The following is a 21,914-nucleotide window of genomic DNA, read 5'->3' as shown; positions in this document are numbered from 1 at the left end:
TAAAATAAGAATGGAGAGTAGCATCTATTTCAATTTATGCAGAAACTTACAAAGATTTATATAAATAATTGTAATGTTAGATGAGAATTGAGTTTTAAAACATTCATAAGGAAAACATCCATTTTTTAATATTTCAGATTTAAGAGATCAATGAAAAAGTGAAAGAAGATATTTTTAAAATCTAATTCAACTTTTAAAAAATGTTTATAAGGAGAGATTTAGATCTACTTAGATATTATAAATTAATCTGATCATATCTTTTGTTAATATGGAAATTTACAATGAGAGGTTAATTGAGTATAAAAGAGATATAGTAAGAAGTAAATTTGGTAATGTGTTTTAGTGCTTTTCCAATTCCTGACTTTGTTGGCAAAAGTAAAGAGTTGGGGACCAGAATGTTTTGGTCTTAATCGTTACATTACTTGTGCAAAATGAACTCTTGTGTTACTTTTAAATCCTCCACTGCTGTTGCACCCACATTGACCTTTCCCACAATGTAACACATGAGAACACTTGGCACTATATTTGGTCATCTACCATAAACCACAATGGTCCACTTCATCCATTGTAATTATTCTATGCACTGTTCTTATTTCATTAAATTATGTCGTGTTTTAATTTGCCAAAACCATTAAATTCTGCTATGGAACACACACGTACAAAGAAACACACTAATCTATTGAATAAGAAAAGTGAGGGATCAAAACAAGTAATATCAGTTTAATGAATCGGGCCTGTGAGCGTATAAGACGGCAAGTTGTGTTGAAATCACATCACCATCTCTTTTAATCCCGGGTTATCTCTATATGAGAAGAACAACAAAACATTGCAAAAGAAGAAATACCCTCAATACAGGGAAACAACAATGAACTAGGAAAAATTACGAACTACAGATACAAATTCAATAATTCAATATAATTCTGCTTTTGATTATTCTAACACAGAGGTAGGTCCTCTGGAGGGGCCTCTATGGACTGCAACAGCCCTACTCCATTATCCACCAAGAGCACAGTAGCCAAACCCCACCCTATGTGAACATCCAAGTGACAATGCATAATCCAAGCTCCTGCAAATATCACATCACCCAATTCAATTTCATTTAAGCTCAAATCTTCGATAAGTTTTAGACATTGCAAAATGGGATTTATCTTGCATATCATGATAACTGATGGTATGAAAAAAATTTATACTTTCAGTATATGCAAAGGTATATTAAATAATCTCAGATCATGGAGTGTTCATTAAGTAATATCTATAGACATGATTACATGTCATGTGAATATTGTCATCGTGTAATAATTTGTCCTTAGTGCATAATACTATTTTGATTTGGACTAGTTAATTTTACCTGGGTTGTCTGCAACAAATCGGATAACTGCCCATCCATTCACAGGTACTGCAACGGTGTTCCTCATAGGTGGATCAACAAGGTTGAACTTAGAAGTGTCTTTCTTGGGGTCAAAATTTCCAAACCCTTCTGCGACTATGTAGAAATCATAGCCATGAAGGTGAATCGGGTGGTTCTCAGGGGTCACAATGCTAGTGTCCTGCAACACAATCTGCACCCTCGATCCAAACTTCAACTTGGTCACCTTAGTCCCGGGAACGGGTTGCCACAGTGAACGACTCACATTACCAGTGTAATCAAATTTCAAAGGAGGCTGTGTAGGAAAGTCAGTGGTGAACACTCCTTGCACTCCAAGGTGATGAGCCTGCAAGATGGAGACGTTGTTGGGGAGGACAAAAGAGACGTTGTTCATGCTGGCAGTGAAACGCGTGCCATTTGGACCTTGGCATTGGTTTGGGCTGAAATTTGGAGGGCAGTTGTTGAGTCCAAGGCCAATGGTGAAGAAAAGGTCGTCATCGATTTCTGCAGGGACTTCAACTTTTCTGGGGCTTCTGAAGCTATTACTGAAGGTAGTGACTGTGTTGGTGTCGTTGTAAGCTGGGAGAGAGGGCATAAGGGGTTTGATGGAGACACCCTTTGCAGGACATGGTGCAGATTTGTAGTTGAGAATGGCTGTGGTTGTGGTGTTGTCAAAAGGGGCGTTTTGTGCGGATTGGTAGGCACGTGCAGCCATGTAGTAGCGTGAGGGTGGTTGGTCACCTTGGATGAGAACATCGGTGGTTTGGCCTGGACCCAGCATGATGACTGAGGTGGTGAAGGGTTTAAGGTAGGAAGCATCGGCTCCAACCACTTTGAGTTTGTGGTTGGCCACAGTGAAGAAAAGGGGTTGGTTGAGTGCAGCATTGATGACTCGAAGGAGGTTGGTCTCGCCAGAATCTATTGGAACAATGGTGGTACCTACATTGCCAATCATCAACAAAATATACGTCAGATTTATAAAATCATTGGACAATGTTTTTTTATTCTTAGTTTCCTGGGACCAGAATGCAGGGGCAGGCATATAATAACATGTTTGGTTGTTCAAAAGCTGTAAATACCGTGTCATTTTTAATGATTTTATCATTGAGATATTGATTTTGTTTGTATATTAGAGAGATATGATATGTTTATCAGACCTTGGGTAGAACACTTGTAAAGATCGCCAGGTTGGCCATTGATGGTGTATGCATCAGAAATATTCGGAGCCGCTCCTGTTCGTGTGGCTTGTCTCAGAACATCGATCGGATTTGCGTCCCACCATTCCCCTAATAAATGATCATCATTGTTTTTCACCGTTAAACCATCTCCATCAAGTGCATAACATTTGTCAAAAGCAAAAGAAACACTACAAATCCGCAATAATCATTTTCTTAATAGTCCCTCCACGTTTTCATTAGTGCCATGATTAGCAATAATTATTATATTCATATATGTGAATTAGTATAACCATAATTATAATTATAATTATAATGATTACCTAGAAGAATTGGTGTCTGGCGCTTTGGCTTAGGGAAAGGATACGCCTCTCCCTCTCTGGGGTAAATGATTAAAGCACCATAAACAGTGGCTCTTAGCCATGAGCTATGAGCATGCCACCAAAGTGTTCCTTCTTGTCCTTCAATGGTGAAACGATAGGTGTAACTCTCTCCAGGACGAATGGGACACTGAGTCACAAATTCTGGTCCATCAGCCCATCCTGTTCTCATCTGCCGAATACCATGCCTAAACAAATACAACAAATCAATTAACTAGAAGAGCTACAAAAACTAATAAGCCACTCAAATATTTTCTTCTACAAGTTCCATGCATGAACTGATGAACGTAGCATGCAATATAAATACTGCTATAACTGCCTTCTAGAACTAGTCAATAGGAGACACGATTTATTAAGGCAGATACTCTTGCATTCAATTCTCACAAGTGAAAAAAGAGAGCTTTTAATGTATTTCCATGGACCACGAGCACATGTTAAGAATACAAAGATAAAGAAGTTTTCTGTTAAAAATTTATTGTGCAAAGTTATTTAATGCTCATTTTTTATAGAAAATTTCTATTGGTACAAAAAGTTCTTGCCAAGTGTCATATGTGTAGAATAAGATGGTTAATCTAACAGGAAAAGAATAAAAAAAACTGTTGAATGAATATGTGATTTTTTAAAGTAAACAATGAAGCCTGTTTAATGGTGAGAGTGAAGCCAAAATGTTGGACTGGTTTGATATGATACCAGTGAATGGTGACATTGTAACGAGCTTTGTTAGTGACTTTGACGACTAAAGTGTCTCCATTGTTGACTTCCAATGTTGGGCCAGGGAATTGTCCATTCACAGTGATGGTGTTGTGAGTGCTGCACAGCCTCTTCACTGGTGTTGCTTGAATCTGTCTCGTCACAAATGGCAACAGGTTAATAATTATCTCAGCAAGAAAGGGACACAGGAAAAAGAGAGAGAGAGAGAGAGAGAGAGAAAAAATGTGAGGTAAAGAGAACGTACAACAAACTGATGCTCCTGGATTTTGGCATTGGCTGAATACAATGCTGAAGCCAAGACAAGAAAAAGAGGCAAGAAAATGGTCTTGAGAGCTTCCATGGTTGCAGTGTAGCAAGAAACAGGTATGTGGCAATGATGGTTAAGGTTGCAAGGTGCAATGGAAGAGATAGTGGGAGAGGGTGGTTTTATATAGGGGAGATGGAAGGAGAGAGATAGGGTCATTGAGGTTGGCAGATTAGGTAATTTTGTTACGGCAAATTGGTCAGAGGCACTTAAGAAACTTAGTTCAACCCTATAAAAGTTGTTGCACCCACTAGTTAATTACGTTCCTGAATGCTTGCTTCTCAAGTCTTCATTAGGAGGTTGAATTTTCTCCAAGCATAATTACTCCCAGACAGTTCAGGAATCATTTATACTTAAGATGGGTTTACAATAATTTACTGCTTTTCCTTTTAATTAGCATTTAACGCGGTGCAATTGCAATCACTCCTTTTATTATTGTAAAACTATGCCACATTTCAAAGGGACCACAACTAAAAAGCACAGCAAAAAGGTTTTTACTCTTTTTATCTTTGCTGTCCAAGTCAAGCTTGTCCTATGCATCTTTTTTGCCAAGCAGTTACCATATGTTCTGAAATGGTTTGCCAGTAGCAAACTACCGAGTAATTCAGTGCAAGTAACCTTGCCCCGTCAAACTGTTGCACTTTGTTTCCATTCTTGTTGTTTGGGATTGATTCAGTATTATTAATAATTGTAAGCCAAGTTTGGAAAGTGAAGAAAAGTGCAAATTAATTTTGCGTTAGTCCAATTTGACTTTTTTTCTTGTTTCGGTTGTTGGAGAAAATAAATCACTTGTTAAAAGGATTGGTAATCCTTTTGATGAAAAAGTAATGCACATTAAAAACAACTATGACTTTTGAAAACATAGTTGGCCCTTTGTTTAGACTAAACACTCTGTTTTAGAACGTAATTGCCACTTGAATATTGCCTTGATCTAAATTGTAAGCCTGGGATCTCATGTTAGGTTAATTAATTTTCTTTTAGATTATATTCTGCCGTCCTTTTCTTCCATAACATGTAAAGTGGCCACTTGTTCAAGAAACGATTGTGTTCATCTATGGGTCGGGAATGTCTCACTAGAGGAGTCTTGTGCGCCTACAACTTCTTCATCTCGATGGTCGACACGAGTGGGAATATTACAAAAAGATTTTTTGACGACATTTAAGTCAGTGTTCGGTATTCAGTAGTTATAAGTAATAAATGTTATTAAATGCATACCTAAGCATGAATATGATTCTTATTTATAGAGACGAGTTCAACATATGAAGTGTTGGACACAGTTAACAAATACACTACTAAGTCTCTTATTAGTCTGAAATATGATCTTTAACCAAGTGTGTTAATCTTTTGGTTAGGTGAAAGGTAATTTTAGGAAATGTGGTGAAGACGTCTTCTATTTTGATGTAGCTTGGCATATCTCGGCCATATATTACAGCTTGTGTTGGTATATTTAGGCCAATAGTTTTGTTTGATTCAAGTGGCTATTGATAGGAAAGAAACTAGCATTATTTAAAATTAGAGAATGGTATGCCATTAGGTACCAAATAAAATATAGGGTGGATTATTAACACGATTTGATTGAGTCCAACTAGAATTTAGTTAGTTAGATACTCATGAAAAATGCAACTTGAGATCGAGTATTAAATTAGGTGGCCTATCTCACGATATTTCAAACGTGGATGGATGATCAACGACAGTTATAACACAGCACAAACCTGTCATACTCAAGCATACGTACTTCAATTGAATGTACAATTATCAATAAGAATAATCACTGTGACGAACATTTTCATGGCTCGATCACCATAGTGCCACATGTGAAACAAACTAGTAGACACTTTCTCAGATGTTTGACCATATGATGGAGGATTTGGTTTCCCTAATGATCTGTTTGTTATATAACGTATTATGATAATTAGTAACCAATTCAAAAAAAAGAAAACTAGTTTCTTCTACATAATGGTGAAAAAATGCATTAGAACGTGGCAAAGTGCATGTATATAGAAACATATGCATATTACTGGTTCTCCTGCATAAGTTATATACACAAGATACAGTAATTATACGATCCCATTGATGATATCTTATAGTTGCATCCATGAGTTAGCTGCTGTGGACCCCCTCTTAAGGATGAAAACCTTCTATACATAAATGACATCTCAAACAACATGTTAAAGGTTGGACAAGTCTATTTTAGAATCCAATGAGATGCAAATTATATAAAATCTTAGATCTGAAGGAAGATAGATTTTTCCTCTATTGACTTAGTATTGTACAGTAATTGAGTTGATATGATGGCTACATTTGAGTGGATGATAAAAACATGCATCTAGCCAAGGAGATCCTAAACATTGTTTTGGTCTGTCACAACACAAAACAAAACCGTTAGATGCTGAGAATGAAAGCATGTCAACATGTGACAAAGCTTAACACGATCGAGATGGGAAAGCAATGACCAATCGGATAGGTGAACAAGAAATAAAGAAAGAACATCATATATGAAGGTTGGTAGAGTTTGTTGCTGACTTTTCTCATATTCTTGTGTTGGAAAAAAAAAGGAAGTACTTGACAAGTTGTTACACAGACCGTGAAAGAAAGCTGAGAATTGACACGAGAGCAGAAACCAATTCCTTGTCAAAGTTTTCTGGTGCTTGGTCTCTCTCGCAAGACCTTTTTATTTGTCTGGTAAAATAACTATTTCCTAGCTAGCCACTTTACATCAATTCTTGTTTGGGTTTTGATTTCTTGGGTTTTCGTTTTCATGGTTAGTTATAAGTGGGTACGAACTTTAGCAAATTTCCAGAATAATTAGAGAGAACAAGGAAATTAAACTAAACAGCAAATTAATCCATCAATTCTGAGAAACGTGTCTTTACCAGAAGTGGGGCATTCTTAAAAACCACGCTGAAAATGACATGTTTCCTTTGTTGTAAAATGCACATGTTACTGTAGTCCTTGCAAGTTCATCCAACTCACTAATGCTGTATGAACTTTTATGTGCATGTTCCATGTGTGACGCATCCATTTTATGTGCATGAACTAATGGGGAAAATTTGCATAGATTGTATCATACCTGAAGGAGTTAAAGTAAATTGTTGAAATTGAAATACTTTATTCATGAATATTATGAATGAAAGAGTAAAAGCAGAAAAGTGAAGTCCTTATGAACACTGGTTTACATGAAAAACAGAAGGGGTGAAACATGACTGAGGGATATTTGCACACATATCTCATAAGAGGAAGATTTGGCCTTGTTAACCATAACCACTAGTCCACACCAATGACTTGTTTTTCTCACAAAATTGACATGCAGAAACAGAATCACTTACCAAAGAGGAAACTTATTACAGTGGTAACAAGAAGACAAGTGTTTCATTTCAAATCGGCATTAATTAAAGCAAAAACATCTTCACATGTTAATTGTCCATGATAAATGTAGTACCAATTTTCTTTCTAAGATTCTCTAATGAAAATGCCACCCTAATTATTACAATCATTAAGAGGAACACACAGCACAATGATAATGCTATATTTAGTCCTATCAATAATGACACCCCCAATAAATATAGCAGAATTAATAGTAAAAAAATTTATACAAGAAGACCAGATTAGAATGCATTATGCGTATAATTTAATTAGCTAAGCTGATTCAATCGCTAACCATATATGATTCATTAGCATGTTTGCCTTCACACAAAATTAACAGTATTATTAATTTTTTTTATTAAAACTATAAATTCTTTTTTATACTAAAAGGTAAAATATGTAAATTATCCTTAACTATCTATTTACTCATTCTGTTCTATAAAATGTACATTCTACAGTGCTAATTGATGCGAGAAACTTTATTACATATAACATGCAGGATTGGAAATATTCTCGTCAAATTTTATGTAAAAGAAGAGAAAATTAAAAGAACACTGGAGTGAGTTTTAAATATTTTTCACAAAACATTTAATTGAACACTTTTACATTTATTACATGTGACATTTATGAATGGATGAAAATGTAAAAAGAATAAATTAAAGTTTAAAATAATGACACTCTAAAGAGAAAGTTTAAACTAACTATATATTATATAGTCTGTTAACAAGATGATATGAGTAAGATTTACATAAAAGGTTGGTTATATGAAAAACGGAATGTGCAGAGAACTCTTCCATCGATCTTCGAATCTAATCTCTGAAGAACTTTGTGATGTTTAGTGAAGAATGGAAGTAATTTAAAACAGAAAAGTGAAAACAAAAATTGAGCAGAGGAGAAAACAAAAATTGAGCAGAGAAGAAGACAAAAGGAAATAGAACAATTGTGATTTACATGAATAAGATTCTGTGAGGGTGGAAAGAAACACTGCAGCAAGTTTTGGGTTTTGAAGAAAGCACTTATTTCTAAGGGGTTCGTTTGGCTTCTTCTGCATCAAACCAGGACATGCGTCACAAACAAGATAAACGCGTTTCGCATGCTTGTTAGGTTTGGTGGCACTGGAACCCATTTCTTGGCCCCATCCCTATCCTATTTTTCTTACGCGAGTTGACTCACCTACAACCCCGAGTCATAACTCGTTCACTCCTCCATCACACTCTCACTCTCCTTCTTCACCCTTCCCTCGCTATGATTTCGAATCGCTACGAAACCTCATAACCGGATCCTCGAAAATGATGAGTCACGATTCCAACGACGAACAGCATCAGATTATGCACGCCTCGCAAGACGACGAAGTAATGGAGTCGCTGATCCTCGACGACGACGGCGACGACTACGTCCACCGCCAGAGCCACCGCCCTACGCCTCCGCAAAGCCCTAATTCCCCTTTCAACTCGTTCCTCGACCCTCCCTCCTACGCCGACGCGATCTTCACCTCCTTCGATTCCAACGGCCACGACCAAGCCATTGACAGAACCCCCGCCCGATCTGGCTGCGATGACTACCTCCACATCGCCGTCACCGATCCTCAGAAGGAGCAGGACCTCGCGACCTCCCTCGTCCCCGGCTCTGCCACCTTCTACACCTACCTCATCACCACACGCTCCAATTTTCCCGAGTTCGGCGGCGAAGGCACCGAATTCTCCGTCCGACGGAGGTTCCGCGACGTTGTGACGCTCGCCGACCGGCTGTCGGAGACCTACCGTGGGCTCTTCATCCCCGTGAGGCCGGACAAGAGCTCTGTGGAGAGCCAGGTGATGCAGAAGCAGGAGTTCGTGGAGCAGCGGCGTGTGGCGCTGGAGAAGTACCTCAGGAAGCTGGCGGCGCACCCAGTGATCGGGCGAAGCGAGGAGCTGAGGGTGTTTCTCGAGGCAAAGGGGCGGCTTCCGCTGGCGAGGACCACCGATGTCGCATCGCGGATGCTTGACGGCGCAGTGAGGCTACCGAGGCAGCTGTTTGGGGGAGAGGCGGAGGTGGGTGAGGTGACGCAGCCGGCCAAGGGCGGGAGGGACTTGCTCAGGATTTTCAAGGAGTTGAAGCAGTCTGTTACCAATGATTGGGGTGGGAGCAAGCCCTTGGTTGTGGAGGAGGATAAGGAGTTTATGGAGAGGAAGGATAAGTTGGTGGACTTTGAGCACCATCTTAGCAATGTCTCTCAGCAGGTTTTGTGTTTCTCTGGTTTTTGGCTTTAATGGTTGTTAGTTCACATTATGGTGCATTTGGATAGTGAGCTTAACCGAGTGCTTACTTAGTAGGTATTGGTTCATTATAACCTTCCTTGTTTGTTGGTATGGAGTATCTAGGCAATCAACATAACTAAGTTCTTATTCGATAAGTTCATTATACATAGGATTAACTGCGTGCATTTGGGTAATGAGCTTAACTATGTGCTTATTAAGTAAGTTCATTATAAGCTTTTGGCTTTCGTGTTCATTAGTTGACTGTGGTGCATTTTGGGTAATCAGCTTAACTAATTGCTTCTTCAATAAGTTCATTATATATAATATCAGCCAACTGCATTTGGGTAATAAGCTTAACTAAGTACTTCTTAAGTTCTTTATAAGCTTTTGGCTACCATGTTTGTTAGTAGTTGACTATGTTGTATCTGGGCATTGAGCTTGAGTAAGTGGTTGTTCAATAAGTTCATTCAATAAGTTTACAAAGATAAGCTTTTGTGAGTAGTCAAATTATTGAAGGAAGTTAAAGAGTTTGTAAGAAGGTTTAAGTTGCTTTTGAGGTTATCAGCGTGGCCAAATGGGCAAATACCTTCTTAGGCACTTAACTATAAGATATGTTTAATCATGTTCCATAAAAGCACTTCCAAATACACTTGCAATGCATGTTTTGGATTAGCTTACTCTGGGGGAAATAATAGCTCTCTTAGTTACTTCTTGAAATAGCTTTAAAATATTTATCGTCAGTTGGTCGAATAGAAAACATTCCTCTTAAAGTGTCTGTGATTATTGGATTTGGATGTTGTTTAAAATATGCTCCTTTATCAAATTGACTTACCAGGTGCATTTTTGTTTATGGAACTGAATAAAAAGTGTTGTTTTTTCTTCTTTGATCTCTGAGCTTGATTTTGTTTATCTGCATTGACACCTACAGGCTGAATCCCTTGTCAAGTTTCAGCAAGACATGGGTGAAACAGTGGGTGAACTAGGACTGGCTTTTGTAAAGCTAACTAAATTTGAGACAGAAGAAGCCATATTTGAGTCTCAAAGGGTACGAGCCGCTGACATGAAAAATGTGGCAACTGCGGCTGTTAAAGCTAGCAGGTTATATAGAGAGCTGAATACACAGACAATCAAACATTTGGCAAGTACAAATATTCTTGCGACTCATGATAGAACCTTTTAGCTTATTAAAAATCTATGGTGGTAAACTGGCAAATATCTTGATGATAGATGCTTTAACCTCCTGATATAATAATCCCTAACTCATTTCTGTTGTTGTGAGTAATATCTTCTTTATGTTGCAGGATAAACTACATGAATACCTTGGGACAATGCTAGCTGTCAACAATGCATTTTCTGACAGATCAAGTGCATTGTTGACTGTTCAAACACTCTCATCAGAACTAGCTTCTTTACAATCGCGGGTGGAAAAGCTTGAGGTTGCTTCATCCAAAATATTTGGTGGAGACAAGTCTAGGTTGCGGAAAATTGAAGAGTTAAACGAAGCCATTAGAGTTACTGAGAATGCTAAAATTTGTGCAGACAGAGAGTATGAACGAATCAAGGTAACATTTTACAACCTTTTGTTGGGTTGTCCTCTCCCTTGTTTAGCATGTATAACTCTGAATTAGCCGTACTCTTGAAACTATGAGCTATTATCTCCCTGCATATTAACTCATTTTCACTTTCAGAATTGACTTTTTCATATTTTCTTTGGCATACTATTACATTGTATGCCTCCTCCATATTTGTCATGTATTAAAGAATATTATCTTTATTTGCTTTCATCTCATGTGTGCAGTTATATAAACGGGTAATACATTGTGGGAAAATTTACGTGATACAATTAAATTATCATAAATGATCTTAATATCACTCACTTTGCTTTGATGATAATTTTGGCCTGCTACAAATATATTTTCACTTGATTTTCTTGATACTTCAAATGCAAGTAAGTTTGTAACCATATTTTGATGCACTTATAATTGTTTTGTTGAGGTCTGCTTCAATTAAAAATTTCAATCAATTCAATAGCAAATTTGGTTACGGTTTCAAATTTGATTTCTAGATCTATTGCCATTTTAGTATGGTAATCTAAAGGTTTATTTCTAGATCAGACTTTTATCATTGAAGTAGTGAAGCAAAGAAAGGAAAGCCAATGTTATGTTGTTTAGTGCATCGAAATCTGACATTGGACACAAAGTAGACCATTCAATTCAAACATATATTCTATGCTATAGCTTCAAAGTTAATCAATAAGTTCCCTAGTGAGATGAATACAAAATTATAGAAAATGAATTAGAGAGCTTGATTCCCCTCTCTTGGGTTCTCTTGTTTATAATGATATTGGATGTTCAAATACAATGAATGAGAGAAAAGAGAAAAGAATAAGAAAGGTCTCACCTAGAAACTAGATACAACACAAAGCACATAGCAACTTTTCAATAAAGTCAAGATTACCTATTCTAACACTCCCCCCTCAAGCTGAAGGATACAACTTGGAATACAGAAATTCAATTCAACGTCCTCTTAAGGATTTTGTTAGCATATTTGCAAGTTGATCATTGAATCCGACAAACTCAATACATATTTCTTTGGACAACAACTTTTCCTGAACAAAATGACAATTTATTTCTATGTGTTTAGTCCTCTTGTGGAATACTGGACTGGAAGCAATGTGGAGAGCAGCTTGGTTATCACAATACATCTTCATTTGTTAGACTTCACAAAAATCTAATTATTGAAGGACCTGTTTTACCTATACAAGCTCACAAGTGAGAGATGTCATTGCCTTATACTAGGCTTCACGAGTTGATCGGGCAACTACATTTTGTTTCTTGCTTTTCCAAGAGATAATTTTTCTTTGGTGAAAACACAATATCCTGTTGTAGAGCGTCTATATATTGGAGAACCTGCCCAATCAACATCACAATATCCTGAGGTATTCCCTTTGTCTTCATAAAATAGATCTTGTCCTGAAGCCTTTTTGAGGTATCTTAGAATACGGATGACAACATTCCAATGATCAATACAAGGATTTTGCATGAACTGACTTACAACACCAACCACAATAGACAAATTTGGTCTAGTAATTGTAAGATAGATAATTTTTCCAACCAGTCTTCTATATCTTTCAGGATCAGAGAAAACTTCTACCTGTTCTACCATTAATTTCTGATATGGGTTCATAGGACAATCCACTGGTTTACCATCAATCATACTTGTTTCTTTTAGGATGTTTAAATAATATTTCCTTTGAGAAATTAGAACACCTTCTTTTGATCGGGTTACTTCAATGCCCAAAAAATAGATATCATTTATATGTAGTTATATACTATTAGGGAAATGCAATAACCATACATGTCATTCTTGCACTAAATCAGCACAATTAGAAGTAGTACATGATTGTAGAGGCCAAAAATCACAGGGCTTAAATTGTGGTATCATAGGTGAGACTTCCAAGATATTTGGTCTGAAAATGATTGGACAAGTGTTCTGTTAATTTAGATATTCTAGCAACGTCATTCTTTGCAAATGACTATATCATCAACATACACTATTAAGTACACACATTTTCCAAGGTAGGTATGATGATAAAAAGCAGAATAATGTCTCATTGCGTTTCAGCGCAAAGGTTTGAATATGTGGCTGAATTTTCCAAACCAAGTACATGGAGATTGCTTGAGACCACATAGAGAAAGAGACGCAGTTTACAAACCAGACTAGACTCTCCCTGGGCAAAAAAACCCAGGAGTTTGCTCCATGTAGAGCTCTTCCTCAAGATCGCCATGCAAAAACACATTTTTAATATCTAATTGATGAAGAGGCCAATGATGAATGGTTGTCAGGGCAAGAAAAATTCTAACAATAGTCATTTTGGCTATCAGATAGAAAGTTTCATTGTTTTGAGCGCATATATTTGAGTATATCCTTTTGCCACAAATCGAGCTTTGAGGCGGTCAACTTCACCATTATGTCTGACTCTAATGGCATACACCAACGATAGCCAACTGTATTCTTTCCAGATGAACAGGAACTAACTCCTATGTACCATTATGTTCAAGGATTTGCATTTCAATAATTATGGCTTGTCATCCAACATGATTAGATAAGCTTGTCTTGTGATAAAAATGGCGCTACAAAAAGGTAACCACGACTGCTTGAGGGGAAGTACCTTGGAAAAACCTTGCACTTGAATGGTAGATTGTTAAGAGTCCAAGTATGAATTTGGTCTTACATTGAGTAGGAATGAACTACATGAGCAATATATTAGAAAGAAGACCCACAAACCCATTACCTTAAGGTTTTGGGTTGGAGGTAGTGTCTTGGTCTCTAATATGTAATGCTTGTAACTCATCAGTGTCAAATTTCCCCGAAATTTCCCCTTGCAAGAACCCAACATCTAAAAATAAAAACCAGTTCAAACTAATATCATATGATTTGCTAGTTTGACCTGTTCATCTGTTTTTTCTCTCTAGTTCACTTTTCCTTACCTCTGGCTTTTGCTTTATTGGTTAAACAAACTGAAAACTTGATAAATAATTCACCGGGTTTTCAGATTGAAAGTAAATCTATAAACTTGGTTTCATTGGGAATAAAATTGTATTGATTTATGAGTAAAGTTTGTATATATCAAAATTTGCTTTAATAGTATAATTTGTTATAATGTTACCTTCATCTGATATTTTGTTTTGGAGAAACTATTAGCATAAGCATCCTCTGAAAATTGAAGATTCAGCTCTTCAATTTTGCTAATTTTGGCTCTACAGAACAGTAGATTCCGAATCACATGATTCACTTGACCCGAAACACTAGTTCATCTGTTGTTATTCTCTCTTATGGTAGTTATTGTATTCTGCTTCTTTGTTTTCTGCAATCACCAAAAAAATCTGGGTTGTTTCAATGGAATTGTACCGTTGGTCTTGGGTGACTAGGTTGAGTGATGTAACATGATTGGATCGTCCTTTAGACGATTTACATGTAAAGCTATGATCGTTGTTCCCCGGGCGTCATCCCTCCATTTTACATGGACAATTAAGTAAATCAGCCCGTGGGAGACCGGATGATTGGTATGGATCGTCTCTCGGGAGATCGGTCCTTGGGAGATCCGGTATTGTGGATTGGCCCGTGGGAGATCAACCCTTGGGAGACTTGGTAATGTGGATCAGTTTCTGGGAGACCTCACTCAATCTCAACTATATTCGTGAAATAACAACCCACTAGTACACCGAGATTCTAGCAAAGACTCGCAACTGATCTCTAGAATATAGCCATCCATTTTCACTATTAAGTAGAATTTGGTGGTGATTCCAAATTTTATTCAAGGCTTGAATTGTCTATAAAAGGAACAACATTAAAAGTAAAAGGGAAACTCATTTATGCCTCGTTCACGTATACGTACAAAAAAGTCATTGTACTTAATACAAGTACCCAAAAACACCTTTGAACCAGAACAGGAACAAAGGGAAAATTTGAGTCACATCAAATGAGAGAGGACTATTGAATCCACGTGGAGTAAAATTTTCACCGTCTAGTTTTCATTTTTGTTGAGTTCCATATATCAGGGATGGTCTTCTCATCTTTTGTCAAAATAGGTTATAGTTTTTCAGCTTTTTGCAACTTGTTCCATTATATGTGTTTTTCTGTTATCCATATAGATTAAGATGTGATTTCCTTACGTGTTCTTCATATTTAGTTTAAAATTGTATTTCTATTAAGAAAAACAAAACAAAACATCCATTAAAATGTTCATGAAATATCGTTGGGAAGTCTTTATCTATCATGGAATATTGTGTCTAGATTTCACTTATGACTGTTGAATGTTTGCAGGAGAATAATAGGAGCGAGCTTGAAAGAATTGACCAAGAGAGGAACAGCGACTTCCTAAGCATGCTTCGAGGGTTTGTTGTCAATCAAGTAAAGTTCATTTATCTTATAGGTTCTGTTAGCTGTGAACGTTTGGATGCCGTTTATCTTGTGGTTCAGAAAAGTAGCTAATTCACTTCATCCATTTTACAGTCAGGCTATGCGGAGAAGATGGCAGCTGTGTGGGAGAAGCTTGCGGAAGAAACAGCTGCTAACTCAAGAGACATCAGCTAATATGCGCTTGGCTGTAAATTCTGTTTTCGCCTTTTTTATGCAGTGCTTATAGATTTTGGTTTCATTAATTTAATCTTATGTAGTTACATTACTTTAGTTTTAACCCTAGAGTTGTTGTATATGCATATATCCCTTTTTTTTTACCGACGACATTCAAGATATGAATGTGCTTTAACTACTCAGAGTTGTACATTTCTTGTTATTAATTTTTTTGTGAACGCAGTTGAGTATCTAACCCCTAATTGGTTTCCTTTTTTATGTGGTAATTATATATATTTTTGTTTCATTAATTTCCTATATTCGTTGGTAGTTTCATATTACGAACTTGGTTCATTTGGTGGAAAGGAATGGAAATAGAGATGGCGATGGTTTTTTTTTTATTTGAGAGAAAGTGGAAGAAAAGTTGACTTCTTCCAAATTTACTTCCCCTTCAATTTTAATTCTAGTTTTTTTTTTCTCTTCTCTTGCTTTCACTGGGCATTAGTTTTCTTAGAATTATAAAAGCTTATATTATTTTATTTTCATGTTATAAATATTTTTGTTGTGAATGTATTATTAACTTACTATCTAACTTAAAAGGCGTTGTGTTCTTAAAATCCATTTAGGACTGATGGTGTTATTAAACTCAATTTAATATCCTTGTTTCAAAGGATGTGTGTGATTTTGATTTTTCACTGGTGTTATTAACTTAAATGCGTGTATTGTTGAAATCCATTTAAGAGAGGTGGTGTTACCTAATTTAATCTCCTTTTTTCACAGGATGTTTGTTTGTGCTTTTGATTTTCACCGCTGCAACTGTGACGAAATAGAAGAATTTAACGCGAAAGAGTTGGAAAGTGGAAGAGAACCAGAACTAGTTTATATAAAATGAACCAATGAAGTGTTAAAGAGAACACTTCCTGATTTAAGCACACTACTATATACAGACACTAGCACTCCAAACAGGCAGAAAAAATTAATGTAAGAATGAAAGAATAATAATAGTCTACCTACTCTCCTAAATGTGCACTACGTTAGTCCTAAAGAGAGACATATGAATGCAAAAAATTGTGCACTACACCCAGTAATCATTCGCTGGTCGAAGGGATGGCTCCATCATCACCCGAACTGGCTGATATCTCCGGTCTAATTTCTTCAAGCTGCTGAAGGACTTGCTGAACTTCTGGTCGTGCTGATGGAGAAGGATCAACACAGTGCAAAGCAAGCTTCAACGTGTTTAGCATTTCGTCGCCATATGTTGAAGCATCTCTCATCAACTCTACATCGAAAACTTCATTTGTCCACTCCTCTTTGACAATGGAGGCAACCCACTGAGGTAAATCCACGCCATTCAAAGCCTCACCAGGTGGCTTCCCCGTTAGGAGTTCTAACAAGATGACACCAAGACTGTATACATCAGTTTTTGTGTTGGCTTTCTTAAGCTTCGAGAGCTCAGGTGCTCGGTATCCCAATGCCCCAGCAGTGGCAATCACGTTTGAATTTGCAGCAGTTGTCATCAACCGAGAAAGGCCGAAATCAGCTATTTTAGCATTCGTATTCTCATCCAACAGCGCATTGCTGGACGTAAGGTTCCCATGTATAATATTCTCATTGGAATGAAGGTGTAACAAGCCACGAGCCATCCCCTGTGCTATTTTCATCCTTGTTGGCCAATCAATGGCTGTTTCAGGCCCACGAGCTGCACAAAGATGGAAAACTGTCAACACAATAGTGTTTAGAAATTAAACCGACTTTTAACTGTACCATGACACGAAAAAATTATCACACTGATCTTACCGTGTAGGAAAGAAGCAAGACTTCCCTTAGGCATATAATCAAACACTAGAAGCTTTTCTCCTTTGGGTCCCAAGTAATAGGCTCTCAATGCCAAAAGATTTGGGTGGCGAATTCTTCCTATAACACTAACTTCAGATTCGAATTCTCTCTGACCTTTCGTAATCTTTTCCCTCAATCTTTTAACTGCCGCTTGACTTCCATCCTCTAATGTAGCCTTGTACACAGTTCCATACGTACTCTTTCCCATTATCTCTGCTGTTGCACACAAGAGATCATCAGCTGTAAAAGCCAATGGTCCATCAAAATGGACTAGTTTACCTCCAACCTCACCACCACCCGCTTCAGCTTCACCTGCGACAGGAGGGACTCCTTTTTCTGTCCTGGCAGCAGATGCAGATGCTCTCCCAGTGGCCTGGCCACCCTCTGCATTTGATGCTGTCCTTTTTCTGATCAGGCAGAATAGCAGAATGCAGCAAAGTGTTATCAGGACTACAAGGAGCAATCCTGCTACTATGAGAATTATGTCTTTGGTGCCTAGTTTCTTGTGTCGATGGTTTTCTGTGGGTGAACCAAAAGGAGCTGGCGAGGGACATAGGGTAGAAGGGCTATATCCACATAGTTGAATATTTCCCACAAATGAACTTGAATTAAATTTATGGGCAAGTAGGGTTGGAACTGGACCAGAGAGGTTGTTATGAGAAACGTTGAAGAAATTAAGACCACGCAGCTCTTCGAAGGATGCTGGAATTTCTCCACTGAGATTATTCAGTGACAAATCAAGCTGTGTAAGCTTTGAAACGTTTCCAATACTTTGAGGAATGTGGCCACTGAATTGGTTTCTGCTAAGAACTAGAACAGATAGATTGTGTAATCTGCCTAAAGCTTCTGGGATTTGATTGCCAAGGCGGTTGTTCTCTACATTCAAGAGAGTGAGTGAGGATACATTAGAGAGAGTGGGGGGCAAGCTTCCATTCAATGCATTACTAGAAAAATCTATAGTCTTAAGTCTATAAAGGCTTCCTATTTCATTTGGGATAGGTCCTCTAAGCTGGTTATGGCTAAGAGAAATTTCTGTGAGTTCACTCAAGACACCCAAAGAAGCAGGAATGCTTCCACTCAAGAAGTTATGATCTAGGATCAGGTTTTGGAGCCGAAAGAAGTGGTTCCTCAAGCTACCACCCCATGAGTTAGGAATAGAGCCCGAGAGATTATTGTGTTGAAGAGATATGTAGGTGAGAGAAGTTAAGCGAGTTAAGCTAGTTGGTATTGGGCCAGAGAAGGAATTAAAACTCAAGTTAAGCCAATAAAGCTTAGTGGCATTCCCAAGGCTCATTGGGATTGTCCCGCTGAGCAGATTGTTACTGAGGTCTAAAGACTGAAGCAAAGGACATGAACCTAATGAAGGAGGGATGGACCCTGTGAACCTATTGTTGAAGAGTTGAACCCCTCTTAGGTTGAGAAGAAGTCCCAGTGCTGAAGGGATCGAACCACCAATTTGGTTATCGTGGAGACTAATCTTTCTAAGCCCCTGAAGTTGGCCAATCCTCTCGGTGATATGCCCCTTCAACCCCTTCCACGGAAGCTGGATCACAATAACCTGTCCCTGGGCACACTTGATACCAACCCAACCTCCAGAACAAGCTCCATAGCCACTGTCATTCCAGCTTCTCAGAAATCCTTCAGTATCAACCAACTCCTGCTTGAATGCCTGAAGTGCGAGGAAGTTTGACTGTGTGACAACAACTCCATCCCAACGCTCTTCACCAAACACTGGCACCACAATAAACCACAAAAAGAAAAACAAGCGGAAAAAATAACCATCTGCTGCATTCCTCACCCCATTTTGAGAATGCTTACGGTAAAAACACTTTGAGGTGAGGTTCTTGCTCTCCATTACAACAAGACGAAAAATAGTAGGACAAGGAATGAAGCAAGAAAGAAGTGAACTAAAGAAGAAAAAGTAGGAGACTTTGAGTGATTAGTTGGTGAGAGAGAGTGTGAGTGTGAGTAGCAGTGTCCATAAGTGCGATGGAATGGTGTGTGGGAGAAGAGAGTGAGCATAGAAAAAAAATAAACAGGAGGATGAAGAGTTGGATGAGGATTTTGTAGGAATGGGAAGAAAGAGAGAAATGAAGGAGGGGCACGTGACGATGATTGTGTGTGAGTGGGGGCGCGCGGGATGAGGAATCTTGTGTTGGGAAGAGAGAGCAAAAACTGAAGACAATTGTCAGGTGGGTGTGGTGGGCACAGTAGATGTGGTGTACCCTTTCCTTCCTTCTTAGTAGTTTTCTTGCAAAGACAAACGGCTAGTTTTTCCTTACAACTATGCACATTTATTTGTTCTTTTCTCCAATCTTTATTTTTTTGTCTGTCCGCACCCCTAAGTCCCAACGGCTATTTCTTCTTCTCCACTTACACTGTAGGTCCATCCCTTTCCTGCATTATTTCACTTTTTACAAAATCATTCCAAATCACCAATTTACCCCTCACACTTGGAGAGAGAGGACTTCATCATGCTACTTGTTATTAGGGTTTCTGGCTTGGACCATTCTACATAAGACAAAACCCTTAAACCTTTTAAAGAATACCAAGGATTAGTGTTCAGAGTAGCATATCAAGAAATGTAGGGTGACTTTGTACCATTTTTATAAAACAAGAAGTACCTTCTTTAGTAGAAAAATACCTATGATATTTTTTAGATGCTTGTTTATTTTTTCAAAAGAGAAAGAAAAAAAAAACAACTTATTTTGGCAACTTATCAAAATAAGCTTTTCTGGAAATGTTTTCTACTAAAACACAATGGACCATTTTTAATTATTTTTTCATAATTATAACAAAATATAAATAGTTTTTTACTTCATAATATTTTTTTCAAAAATACTTTGTTTTTCGAAGTTTAAATAAACTCACCCATATTCCTTTTTATTTAGTGGTTAAAACTTAGTATCTGTTGTTGATTAGTGTAGATGTACTCCAAACAAGCTATAAAATAACTTAAAATCATAATAAAAATTGTAACTTAAGTCAAAACATTTTTTTTTTCGAACGCTTACCCTTCAAATAATTCTAGATTAACAAGGTGGTGAACTTATGTTACTTTTTGAAATAATAATTATATATTTTTAAATAATATTATTTTATTAAAGCATATAGATAGATTATTTATGTATTGAATTATTGTGTTTAAAAATTAAAATTCATTTAATTAATGAGTTAAATGATATCTTTTAGATTTAAAATAATTTTATTTTTAAAACGAGTTAAAATAATCTGTTAATTTGACAAATAAATAAATCTTAAAATTCATAAACCTGTTTAAAATATGGATCAAGAGATTATTGACATTTTTACTATTACATGAGAGCAAATCGAACTTCTAATTTTTACACCTCTAATTTGTTGTTATAGGAAATTGGCATATTGTTGTGCTTATTTATCTATCCATAATTTTTTCCTTTTATTTATTTGTCTAAAATACATATTATTTTAGCCTCTAATTTGTATATTGGTTTCTGAATGCCGCCAGATAGTAGAAGAAAAGGAAGTTGAGTGAGTTTTATTTGATTGAGGAAACAATTCTTTCAGAGTTATGAACCAGGAAAAGGTGAATCATTTGTTCTTCAACTCAGATATTAAGCTTTTAAGGTGAGAGTGGATATAAAAAACAATTATGGACGCATAAATCTACTTTAAAAAGAAGCTTAGCAAAAAATTATTTAAAAGCGGAATTTGTGAAAAACAGTAAAAAAAAACAGGGATAGAGTGAGAACATTGGGAATGAAGTTTGAGAAAGAGTAGTAGGATCAATTTCAACAATATGGCAATGTTTTGTAGAAAAATAATAAAGAATCATTTGATGGTATTTGTAAGAAAAAGAAAAAAAGATGATGATTTATTATGAAAAAAATAACTAAGATACTGAGAAAAGGTATAAATTCATCTTCCAACTTTAATTTTCTAAAGAACAATTAAGATTTTGAATTTTTTAAATGTATGTAATGTTTCATAATTAGTCTTTAGAGAATAAACTCATGTGTATCAAAATTATAGGCATCAACAAAGGAAACCTAATAATTGAGTAATTGCATCTCATTGAGAATTGTACAAGAAAAGTTCCATAAAGATCACAAAAAATAGTTGTAAAGGTATACTATTAGTAAGTTAATATTGAAAAGATACTATTAGTAGAATGCTACATAAGAATCAATTCATTAAAGTCATTTAGGAAACAGTAATTAGAAAAGTAAAAAGAAGAAGAGACTAACATCCATAAATAAGTCAAAGACTCTTATATTATCACAAACAAATTAATACTAGTTGAAAAGCAAATACAAAACTCACTGTTATTTTAGAAGCTGGTAAAGGATTTCCTAAAACATTTGAAAGTGACTTCTATACCAAATTTGTTCACCAATCTCTGATGCTCATAAAAGTTTTAAATTCATATTTGTCCAGTAGCCAATAAAACAAAAGAAATTTAAGCCACAAACAGAATAAATTAATTCC

At 36.7% G+C, this 21,914-nt stretch overlaps 3 protein-coding genes across 3 annotated transcripts; 1 reads left to right on the top strand and 2 right to left on the bottom strand.

Moving 5' to 3' along the window:
- Positions 1-657: 657 nt before the first annotated feature.
- Positions 658-4,259, bottom strand: LOC137826531 (laccase-12-like). Its single transcript, XM_068632523.1, has 6 exons — positions 3,877-4,259; positions 3,612-3,763; positions 2,865-3,109; positions 2,524-2,652; positions 1,349-2,305; positions 658-1,066 (listed from the first exon to the last, which is right to left on the bottom strand). The coding sequence occupies exons 1-6, from the start codon at positions 4,093-4,095 to the stop codon at positions 936-938; spliced, it is 1,833 nt and encodes a 610-aa protein (XP_068488624.1). The 5' UTR covers positions 4,096-4,259; the 3' UTR covers positions 658-935.
- A 3,757-nt stretch (positions 4,260-8,016) lies between these two features.
- On the top strand, positions 8,017-15,810 carry LOC137823339 (sorting nexin 2B-like). The gene is made up of 5 exons (XM_068628429.1): positions 8,017-9,518; positions 10,465-10,674; positions 10,838-11,098; positions 15,363-15,449; positions 15,552-15,810. Exons 1-5 carry the CDS (start codon positions 8,589-8,591, stop codon positions 15,630-15,632), a joined length of 1,569 nt encoding a protein of 522 aa, XP_068484530.1. The 5' UTR covers positions 8,017-8,588; the 3' UTR covers positions 15,633-15,810.
- Positions 15,811-16,469: 659 nt separating this feature from the next.
- Positions 16,470-19,659, bottom strand: LOC137823338 (probable leucine-rich repeat receptor-like protein kinase IMK3). The gene is made up of 2 exons (XM_068628428.1): positions 17,409-19,659; positions 16,470-17,310 (listed from the first exon to the last, which is right to left on the bottom strand). Exons 1-2 carry the CDS (start codon positions 19,300-19,302, stop codon positions 16,700-16,702), a joined length of 2,505 nt encoding a protein of 834 aa, XP_068484529.1. The 5' UTR covers positions 19,303-19,659; the 3' UTR covers positions 16,470-16,699.
- Between the last annotated feature and the right edge of the window lie 2,255 nt (positions 19,660-21,914).

Source organism: Phaseolus vulgaris, chromosome 8 (genome assembly GCF_000499845.2).
Source record: "Phaseolus vulgaris cultivar G19833 chromosome 8, P. vulgaris v2.0, whole genome shotgun sequence".
Lineage (NCBI taxonomy): Eukaryota > Viridiplantae > Streptophyta > Magnoliopsida > Fabales > Fabaceae > Phaseolus > Phaseolus vulgaris.
This window is presented reverse-complemented; position numbering and strand designations above follow the sequence as displayed.